Raw genomic sequence first — 11,685 nt, forward strand, 5'->3', positions numbered from 1 at the left:
AGGTATGATGATGACAACAAGATTAAAAGGTATGGTGATGATATTGAGAGGTATGATGATTACAAGATTAAAAGGCACGGTGATGATATTGAGAGGTATGATGATGACAACAAGATTAAAAGACATGGTGATATTGAGAGGTATGATGATGACAACAAGATTAAAAGACATGGTGATATTGAGAGGTACGATGATGACAACAAGATTAAAAGACATGGTTATGATATTGAGAGGTATGATGATAACAACAAGATTAAAAGGCATGGTGATGATATTGAGGGGTATGATGATGGAAACAAGATTAAAAGACATGGTGATGATATTGAGAGGTATGATGATGACAACAAGATTAAAAGGCATGGTGATGATATTGAGAGGTATGATGACGACAACAAGATTAAAAGACATGGTGATGATATTGAGAGGTATGACGACAACAAGATTAAAAGACATGGTGATGATATTGTAAGGTATGATGATGACAACGAGATTAAAAGACATGGTTATGATATTGAGAGGTATGATGATAACAACAAGATTAAAAGACATGGTGATGATATTGAGAGGTATGATGATGACAACAAGATTAAAAGACATGGTGATGATATTGAGAGGTATGATGATGACAACAAGATTAAAAGGCATGGTGATGATATTGAGAGGTATGATGATGACAACAAAATTAAAATCCATGGTGATGATATTGGGAGGTATGATGATGACAACAAAATTAAAATCCATGGTGATGATATTGGGAGGTATGATGATGACAACAAGACTAAATGGCATGGTGATGATATTGGGAGGTATGATGATGACAACAAGATTAAAAGACATGGTGATGATATTGAGAGGTATGATGATGACAAGATTAAAAGACATGGTGATGATATTGAGGGGTATGGTGATGACAACAAGATTAAAAGACATGGTGATGATATTGAGAGGTATGACGATGACAAGATTAAAAGACATGGTTATGATATTGAGAGGTATGATGATGACAACAAGATTAAAAGACATGGTGATGATATTGAGAGGCATGATGATGACAACAAGATTAAAAGGCATGGTGTTGATATTGAGAGGTATGATGATGACAACAAGATTAAAAGGCATGGTGTTGATATTGAGAGGTATGATGATGACAACAAGATTAAAAGACATGGTGATGATATTGAGAGGTATGATGATGACAACAAGATTAAAAGGCATGGTGATGATATTGAGAGGTACGATGATGACAACAAGATTAAAAGACATGGTGATGATATTGAGAGGTATGATGATGACAACATATATTATATTATATTGGGATTTTTTTTCTGTACTAAAGACTGAGATATAACTTTATATGTAAGTCACACTATTTGGATAAATGTTTTCCAGTCAATCAATTTTAAGCATTAATTGTTGCAATTTCATTCTTTGGGCAACGGACATCAATATAGTTATCAATGGACAAATCAATTCATTTGTCACCCATTATGTTATATGGATGCAATTGTGATGTCTGTTTAAAAGATAATGATGATTTTGATACCAGTGCACAGCCTCTATTGTGGTTATCCTGGAAAAGGGGCACCAAGCAGCTGCTATGCACTACTTTTACTTTTGTTTGTATTCCAGAAATGAAATGCATTGAGTTTTCTGCCCCTGATGGTGGTGTTCCATAGGAATGCTGATTGTGCAAGAAAAAAACACTTGAATTGAGATCTGTTATCATCCTTTAATTCAGAAGAGATTTAAATATTTGAAAAACATAACAGAAAGACAAATGTTTACAGAGTTTCTGATTCTAAGAGTGGATTCCATGTTTAGTATTTCACCCTGAGGTTCAATTTGAGCTACCTTAATGGTTATATTTTGATGTAACTCTTACCGGGTTAAAAGCTAAAATGCAGCAAGTTTTGAAACAATTGTCCTTAGGGCTGAAACCACTCAGGTATAAACACACCCTTAAATCAGCTTAAAAATACATCTCACAAGGATTTAACATGAAGTATTAAGGGAGGTAACTCAATTTTACAAATTATCTGACAATCTGTCAGTAAACATCCTTAATTCCATTGTTCTCTTTTGAGTGACATATCCTGATCACAACAATCATTGACCCCAATTGATATAGGAGTAGCCTATAGATATAAAGAAACTGTTGAGTCAGCATAATTAGTTCACAAAGACCATCATTTCTTACTTTAAATTACAAGAAGCTAAATGTACAGCATGTAAGGTAATGGTTATGTTCATTGCTTTATACTATAGCATTATCTCTCATTGGAGAAAGAGTCTCTAAATTACACTGAAATACATGCCTATAATTGCTTGAACAAGATAAGAGATTTCAATTCAGCTACAACTATAGGAAAGAATATAAGATAATAAATAGTAGATATAGAAGGTAGTAAAATATCACTGAGATATGACATAATGAGCTGTAGAACTAAATTTCAAATATACTAAACTTAGTTAGAGACAGTTAGATAATTGATGAATATATGAGAAGACTGGTGTCACATGACAGGGCTCTTACTGGGTTTACATAATAAATCATAAAACTATCATATCTTCTGTTATTAATTATACCTGATATCTCTTATTGTTATTACAATTGAGATGAATAATATAAAAAATCGTGATAAATTTCTTAGATATTTACATCATTTTTATAGATCAGTTTTTACATACATCTTAATTAGTGACAACAGTTTTTTGAATTTGGAATTTGATAAAATATTTATAGTGAGAACCAAAAATTAACTTCTTCATCATAGTCAGAAAGTCAATCTGAAAAAACATTGAAAGCAAATCATTTTCTAAACCTGTAGAAAAACATTCTTTTCACATATCTTGAGCTTATTAATATCATCAAATAAATAGAATGCCTATATTTTAAATAGACAGTTATATAACGTCCCTTGGAACAATGAGTGAGAGCTACAGAATTAATTTTTTCTACTATTTTTGTCTACAATGCCTTTTCACTATGTAGATCTACTGTCTAATCTTGATGAATTAACACATAAAACAGAAAATATTTTTGATATATGATTTTTACAACATAAAATAATCAACTAAAACTATTATCTAAATAAAGGCAAGAATATGTCCATTCATAGCTCATCTGAACTCATATAGTAACAAAATGTCTCTTTGATATGAGCTCAAAATAAATAAACACAAATTATTACCACATAAAAAGGCAAATATTGTCTTTACTGCCAATTACTTATCAATTGAATTTTGCATCTTTTTAGAAAATGTGAGTGCATATATGCATACATTAACCCACTGAGATCACAGTAAAAGTTTATTGACCAGATAGAACATAATTGATCAGTATTCAGATGTTCAGCTAATCAATTTTTTTTTTTTTGGCAAAGCAATGACACTCTCTCAAACAGAGATGCAGTGTTGATGCACAAAACTTATTTCACAATAAAGATGAAATATCCAACTCAAAACTGTTGTCACTAGACATTAATTAGAGTTTCCTCCCCTTAATCATAAATATTACACACAATACTGACATATTCACATAAACATCTCACTGTATCTTTATTGTATATTAGAAATTCTATTCTCTTTTACTACTCATTAGCCTTTTTTCTATCATTTAATAATTGACAAAAAAATCAAAAATGTATATTTATTAAAAAAACCAAATTCCTCAGCCAATATTGAAATATTGAGCACAATATAGAAACTGGACAAATCCAAACCATGGACTGGCAACAAATTAATATAATTTGCAAATACAAAACTAACATATATTCCTTTCAAATATACAAAATCTGACATAAATGTAGATATATATATTTTCTCAATATACAATAAAGCTTGAGTGATAAGAAGCATTGTACAACTATATATTAATATGTTATTTTTAACTTTTAATGCTATATCTGGTGCCACCATCTTCTAGTTGTACACCATTGACAGTTCTGGAGGTGACTCTACCATCCTCTTCTACTGTTACTGTCTCTTGACCATTTTCTACCACTCTGAATCCATAAAAAGACATTAATTTGACCATGTCACCAAAAAGACGCCATGGCAATGAACATGTTTTTGTTCTTGTCAATAAATATATTTTCCATATAATTAAGCTTGCAGTCACATCACATTAAACCAGTGTCAAAATATCAGCCTAAAACAACTTCAACTTTTATTTAGGTCCTGAAAAATGCCATTTTGATATTGAAAATGTCTTAAAACATTAAGATCTTAATTCATATTTTGAAATACTGATAAAACTGTACTTACTTTTTAGTAGTGACCTTTTTACCGTTGACAAATTTGGTTGATGTGGATGTAGATCTAAAATTACCACCAATGGTTGGCCCACCGAAATTGGTACTTGAGAATGATGTAAACCTAAAATAATTCAAGATAACAGATCTTATGCTTATCTATTGCAAATTTTGAATCTCAAAATCTATCATGGTTTTAAAAAGTAGTTAAAAAGGAGAAATAAGACTGCACCTTGAGGATATTAACTTCCTTTCGAAAAATACAGAATTTAATTTAACCTTATTCACTGGGTATATATTTAGATATACCTTAAGTCAAAAAAAGGCATTCTGAAAATGTTCAAAGAACATTTGACTTGGAATGTTATCAGATTGGAACAATTACAGAGGACATTGATTGGATTGAAAGAACTACAATTACAGGATGACATCTTCACAGATAATTAATTTTGAAAAGTATTACATCTAGAGTTTTCACAAAAATGTCCATAAATACTTATAAACATTACAGAAGAAATGACAATAATTAACAGAAAAGACGCTATCAAATTCACAGTAAAAGCCCTATTTATCATAGAATATTTTTTTTACACATAACGTGTTACAAGTTTTTATATTAATAGGTGCTAAGCATTGTGTGACAATATCCATACATGAGGATGCTTTTGTGTAGTATTGAAATGAAGCCTTAAATGATTACAAAATTTGCAATGTATAGGGCAGTTCTCATTTTCTATTAAATCAACGTTGATTCAGTAGAATAATTATATCACTATTAAGTATCAAAACATTGGTCTACAAGATGAGTTCCAATGACTAGCTGAATTGGAATTGTCTGGTGAACAAGGTCATATACCTCATTTTAGAATGAATGTTTATCATGATGAAAATATGATGGAAGGGGAGGGAGTAAGTTATACAACAAAATCAACATAACAAACTAAGGAACAAAACTTTATAAAAAAAAAGTGCACACGGCAAATAAATAACTAAAGAAAAAAACTTTTAAAAATCAACAACTAAACTAATCACTACATAACACAGTGAAACTAAAATAAAGAACAATAAGACTGAACATAAACTAATTATATGACCTCTGGCACAGTCAAGAATTGTGTTAACAAATGTTAATCTTTAGTCATACATTAAAGCAGTTGTTTTATATTGGTTGACAATTTATGTCTGTGATAAATCATGATGTACAATTTTCTTAAATGATGGATTGAATGTGAAATCTCATACCCTTTTAAATTCAATATCTGGTATTACTATATTATTCCCCTGCACTATCCCATGTATTTACTTTAATTTTGTGACTTTCATAGATAAAAGAAGTGTCTTTGAAGGTACTTGAAAGCAAACATTGTTGTACTTTTTGAGGTATCATAAAAAGAGGAAAGAAGGGTTTTAGTTGTATAGTTACTTTTTAACTGTTTCAGACTCTGCCAGAGGCTTGAACAAAGTTGTGTGGTATTAAAACAACTCTATCTACATGCTGAACAAAATATAAATAAACTAGTTATGTTTACCCTGTAGTTGCATTAGTCATATCCATAAAGGGATCATCAAAGATGGATTGATGTCCAAAACCAAAATGGAGTCTAGGAAAGCCTGGATGAATGAATGGATGATGAAATGGTGATCTCTCCTGTCGACTGCGATGTTGTTGGCTATCTGGTGTACGTCTGTGACGATGTCGGCGATGACTGAAATAATTCTCAACTCATGGACCTGCTGTTCAATCAATCAGTGAGGTGATGTTCATAGTTAAAGCTTTACTTGTGGACATATTTCAGTTAACAATAAAACAATGCTCAAGCATGCAGGAAAAACAAGCATTACAAACATAAACTAAATTCAAAACCAGCATGACAAAATTATTTGAGGAGGGATTTAACAAGCTGAAGTTAAATAAACTCATGGGAAGATGCAGGAAAAATCAAACTCAAATGAAATGAATGAAAATTCAAAACCCCAAAAAGGAACAAAAAGTTTAAATAAAAATCTGAGTCCAAGTTAGTCAAATGAGGTTGAATTATCTTCAAATTGATTATTTTTGAAAAATTTATAATAATTTTGCTGATTATATAAGAAAATTTTTCAATTTGTCATGCAGTTTTCTTAATATCTACTTTACCAGTTGATACAGCTCAATTTATGCTATATGTAACAATATATATATTTCTGTGGAAATGTAGAAGTAAATTGTTTTGAACATAGATAGTTGAAATAGGGTTTTATCGCCTGTTTAAGCAAATATTTTGATAGCTCTATCCATTTTTATTTGCTTCAAATGTGCTCTTGGAGGTGATAAAATAATAATGGTATGAAAAAATGAAATGGGGAAGGATGATAATGAAATAAATGACCTTCACCATTATATAAACTTAATAAAACAGAAATAAAAGGAAAGAACCAAAACCCAAAGTGCAGTCTGATGAACTAATATTGTAAATATATATTGATATAATAAAATATAATATTGATAATATATAAAATATATATAATCATATAATTTATAATAAATACTTGACATTGATATATAATGATATCAAATATGCCCTTGTAATCTTTTTTAAAAAAAGTCCTTTCATCAAAGATTATTTTTTAGAATATCTCTAAAAATTTCTATTTAGAAACAAAATCATATTTGAGCATGATTTCATGATTTCAGTGACATGCATTACAAAAATGCAGTTCAAGAAAATTCATTTGATATTTTTAGTAATTTAGATCATGAAGGGACAATGTGTATCATGCTAAGTTAAGTATAATGAGGACCAGCAACCAGAATCAATTTCTGGAATGATTGTAAGGGAAAGCATGATTCAGCAAAATGGTACTTGAAGCCAAATATTAGGTAGGGAATGCATAGTAATTTGTATATTTAATTGTGTTTCATCTAATTCTTACATTTACTTAAAATAAGGTGTGTTTTGGAACCAGTAAAAGTGAACTTGTGCCAAGTGATATACAATAGTAATATAGAAGCATTGCTCATATTGTGAGTCATCATAATTTAGAAAAGCCAGAAGCTAAATATAAAGCCATGGCTCATTATTGGCTCAGGTTTATTTATAGTTTTAAAGCCATTTTACTTCATTAATAATTTCAAGATTCAATATACAATTAGTTCTTTGGATAAACTGGCATATTTCTGAAAGTCATTGGCCAAATTTTGAAATAAATTGTTCACATTTTAAAACCTGAACCAATCAAAATATTCCACAAGTATAGCCATTACTTACCCTGAACTACTGCCGATTGGATCCATTCCGAAAAAATGTGATGACATATTACTATGTCTAGGAAAGCCTACAAAAGAATTTTCAAACATCGAACCATTCATTTCACGACTTGGACCTACAATAAAATCTAGTGTTAGTTCAAAATATCAACTACAGAAATTGGCACAGAAATAAAGTAAAAGAAAAGAAAATATTTTATAAATCAAGGTAGAAATTAAGAATTGAAGTTGTTACTAAAAAAAAAAGAAGATTTGATTGGTTTTAGAAAATATACCAAAAGAAATAAACACTAATCAGAGATCGAAAAGGTTCAGTGAAAAAGTTTCCAAAAAGCTGATCAAGAATGAGCAAGTATATAAGTATACAAGAGGAAAAGTGGAACAGAAATCAAGCAAATAGTAAAGTTTTCTACCATAAGATAAAATATGACAAAATGACTAGCTGTTAACAGTCATATTAATGTGAACACAACTCATCTCAGAATTATGCTGGTAAAGTATATTGGATATTGGATGGAAAGTTCTATCTGACAAAATGTATTTGCTAAAATTTACAAAGAGATTCATACATCCACGATCAAGCTGTTCTTGGATTGTGATTACTACTACACAGTTTTAGCCACTATTGCCCTTTCTGCAAAAATCAATTTCACTCTCATGAGGCTTGTTAACAGTTTCAATCTTCCCTAGTGCAATACAAAACACATCCAAACACAACAAATATTTTACCCATAATGAAATCCTCAAAGGGATTATCTGTTCCAAAAAAGTCTTTAAATATATCTTCGGCACTTCTGAAGTGAAAGTGGAAATGCCCTGGTCGGCTGTAACCTTGGTTGAAATCATCTTCAAAACTAGGTTCATTTAGTACTCCTGATTTACCATATCTATCATAGACACCTCGTTTCTTGGCTGTAATAATCAAAGATAGGCGTTAACTAACATGAAATATTAACTGCAATTATATGAAAAGTAGGGCTAAAATATGAAATCATGGTGACTTGGATAGAACATGAAGGTTCACTTACATTAATCCAACAATCAAGAGGCACTCTCTTTTTTTACAACCCCCTGAAATTTTTGAATTAACAGTAAGCTTAGATCTGTATAGTTTTCATTTCGATAAGAAATAAAACTCACTATCTGATAAAACTTCATAAGCTTCTGCTATTAATTTAAACTTTTTCTCTGCTTCTTTCTTTTTATCTGGATTTTTGTCGGGATGCCATTGTAAAGCTAAGCGCCGATATCTAAAAAACCAGAACACATTTTATGAGTTGTACATAAGAACTTGATATTAAATACAATAAAACAAATATATGATGATTGTACAACATCTGTAGATATTACACAGCACCATATAGAAGTAGAAATTATTTATTGTACGATAGACTTGGTAATGGAAAGAAGCTGACACATTATTTCTTCCTTCTTGAAATTCTAGTTTCAATGGCAATTTCAGCCAAAAAATTGATGATGAAAATGTAACTTTGCAAAACCTAATTTTATGAGGTCTTTGAAAGGGACATGTTTGTCATTTTCAGGGGTTGATTTAGGTCTTGAATATACGTAAATAGTCTTCTGAGTACTAGAAATGTATGAAAATCGAATAATTCCTTCAAAAATACCCCAAACTAGGAATTTCTATTTCTATGGGTGACCTTTCTATATTACTGAGTCTCCACAAAAGACGTGTCGGCATGCAGATAATTAATTCTGGACACACATATGGATTTGAAAGCTTGATTTTCGATGGTGAGCTGTGAACAATATTACTGATAAAAGTAGCTATAAAAAAAATTCTGTTTCCAGGACTAAGGTACGATTTAGTCAACGATTGACAAACATTTCCCTTTAACACAAACTCTTGAACTTACGCTTTTTTTATATCTTGTGCAGTTGCTGCTTTTTCTATTCCTAATATTTCATAGTAACAGACATCTTTTTTGGTGGCTGGCATTTTCAGTTGATACTAATTAAGCCTGTAACCACTAGATTCTGAAAATAGACATGGATGAAAATAATATACAAGCAAACAAAGAAAGAAAACATATGATTGTGCACATGACAATCTGCCAAATTAATCTAGACAATCATATGTCCATTGACATCATTTATAACAATAATAAACAGATTTTAACTCTCATGATAATAATAATCTATTTAAAGATTGTACCATTTCACAATACTACAATCCTATATCATCAGATATTCAAAAGAGATCTGCTAGCATGTATTGGCAACTCTTAATAGCCTCTAAACCTTGTCAGTGGTTCTTGAAATTCCTGTGAAACTTGGCAAGTTAATGATTTCTCCATCACAATTTACAAATTTACCAATCAAGCCTAATGATACCTGATAGCCATGATGTCATTAAACATCAAACTTTATCTGGCATTACTGGAATCACAGATGAAGCAAGGAAAATTTATAGTATTAAGATGAATCCACAGCATATATAATATAGCAGTTTCGCTCACATATCTTATAAGCTTACAATTCAAAATTCAAATTCGATATGGCTCAGACTTATATGGAACAACTTAAATACTGTTTTTAAATTTTTCTGTAAAAAAAAAATCTATCTTTAAATGAAAGTGGGTATTGTAAATAAATAATCAATGTTTGGCAAGGAATCAACAGTAAGAGTTGTTGTATATTGTTTGTTAGAACTCTGAAGTCAGGTGTAGATATAAATATAACAGAAACCATTCTATGACCAGAATTTATTTGTCTGATTACACATGTTAATATAATAAACTTTTCTTTTCTAATGATTCTTTTAATTATTGTCCCCTAACATACATCATCAAACATGAAAGCTTCAAATTAGTCCTTCTATTGTCTCAAACTTTTATAGAAGAATGCTTAGGCACATTTTATAACTATCTGGCACTAAATTTCAAATTTCATGCCACAAATTGATTTCCATGCAGGTTCCATGCAGGTTCACCGTCATTAAGGCACAAACATTTTAAACACAAGTGAGTCAGAATGTGTACTCTAAACACACAGTCACTACAGCGCAGGTCAGTAAGGCACACACTTTTTAGGAACATTAATATTTGGAACAATGTCAGTTTAGGCACATATTCATTAAAGCAATCTCTGTTCAAAATGTGCATTTCATTCTCTTTCCATTTAAGACATATTTTAAGCAAGAATTATCTGCCACTGGTAGAATTAAAGGGATATTGTCAACTGTCATAGAATATGACATGACAAGAAAGAGAGTATATAGTTACCTATTGTAGGTATTATAAATTGTAGCTATATCATATATAAAGAATACTAAGAATGATATTAGAGTAATAGATCTATAACAGTTTGACGCAACAACACTATCAATCAGATCAAGTGTAAAAATATCTTTTACGTGTTTAATTCAATCCTGCCATTCTATTTAGCTAATAGCAATAACACAGTCTCTATTTTACTCCTTACATTCAACCAAGTGTTATTTCATTGATTTCTGTAGTTTGAATCAAATCATTAGTCTCCATTATAGCCTTGAAGAAATAATGAGGATTGCAAAGAGGATTTACTCCAAATAGAATGGTGTAACCAAAATTGCATCTTAAAATACTTGTTATTTACCACATATTACATCTCTTTACAGATGCTTTTCTTATCTTAAGTGGAAATATTCCAAAGTTTAGACTGAAAAGTTCCCCTTGTTCAGAACAGAAGAAATATTTTCTAGCAAAATACCAAGATAAGGAATATGTCTGATACATTTACTCTGAAGTTGTTGACTTGAGGCATAAACTAGTCAAATTCATAACTCGAAAACAACCTTAGTCTTATATATATACATAGTGACAACTTTTAGGACATTCGATAGAAAGCTCACTTAATCCAGTAAATTTTCACTCTACAGACTTCAAAATCAAAATTTAATTTTTTAAAACGAATGATCTGGTCAGGATGTAAACAGAATCAATTCTAAGCCTTTTACAAAAGCAATACCAAGTATATTATGATAACTGTTTTATGATGCATAAGGATGAATATTGTTACCAGCCTAAAGTCTAACATAGTCAGATATAACACTGAAGTCTCAAAAAAGTAATTTTAGTTGATCAACAGTTAAAATCATGATCTGTTCCAATAGATCTGAATGAAAACTCTTATTACATGAAAAACACACGAAAACAAAGCCTTAAAGATAGTGGACCACAGCCA

At 30.4% G+C, this 11,685-nt stretch overlaps 2 protein-coding genes across 2 annotated transcripts; one reads left to right on the forward strand and one right to left on the reverse strand.

Moving 5' to 3' along the window:
* Positions 1 to 237: 237 nt before the first annotated feature.
* LOTGIDRAFT_141257 (hypothetical protein) lies at positions 238 to 1,341 on the forward strand (the record flags this gene model as incomplete). The annotated part of the gene is made up of 1 exon (XM_009050882.1): positions 238 to 1,341. A coding segment is annotated over one exon (1,104 nt), but the record flags the coding sequence as incomplete, so codon positions are not given.
* A 2,590-nt stretch (positions 1,342 to 3,931) lies between these two features.
* LOTGIDRAFT_55729 (hypothetical protein) lies at positions 3,932 to 9,433 on the reverse strand (the record flags this gene model as incomplete). Its single annotated transcript, XM_009050883.1, has 6 exons — positions 3,932 to 4,004; positions 4,267 to 4,377; positions 7,547 to 7,628; positions 8,206 to 8,412; positions 8,641 to 8,750; positions 9,378 to 9,433. Coding segments are annotated over 6 exons (639 nt in total), but the record flags the coding sequence as incomplete, so codon positions are not given.
* Between the last annotated feature and the right edge of the window lie 2,252 nt (positions 9,434 to 11,685).

Source organism: Lottia gigantea (genome assembly GCF_000327385.1).
Source record: "Lottia gigantea unplaced genomic scaffold LOTGIsca_158, whole genome shotgun sequence".
NCBI classification, from domain to species: domain Eukaryota; kingdom Metazoa; phylum Mollusca; class Gastropoda; family Lottiidae; genus Lottia; species Lottia gigantea.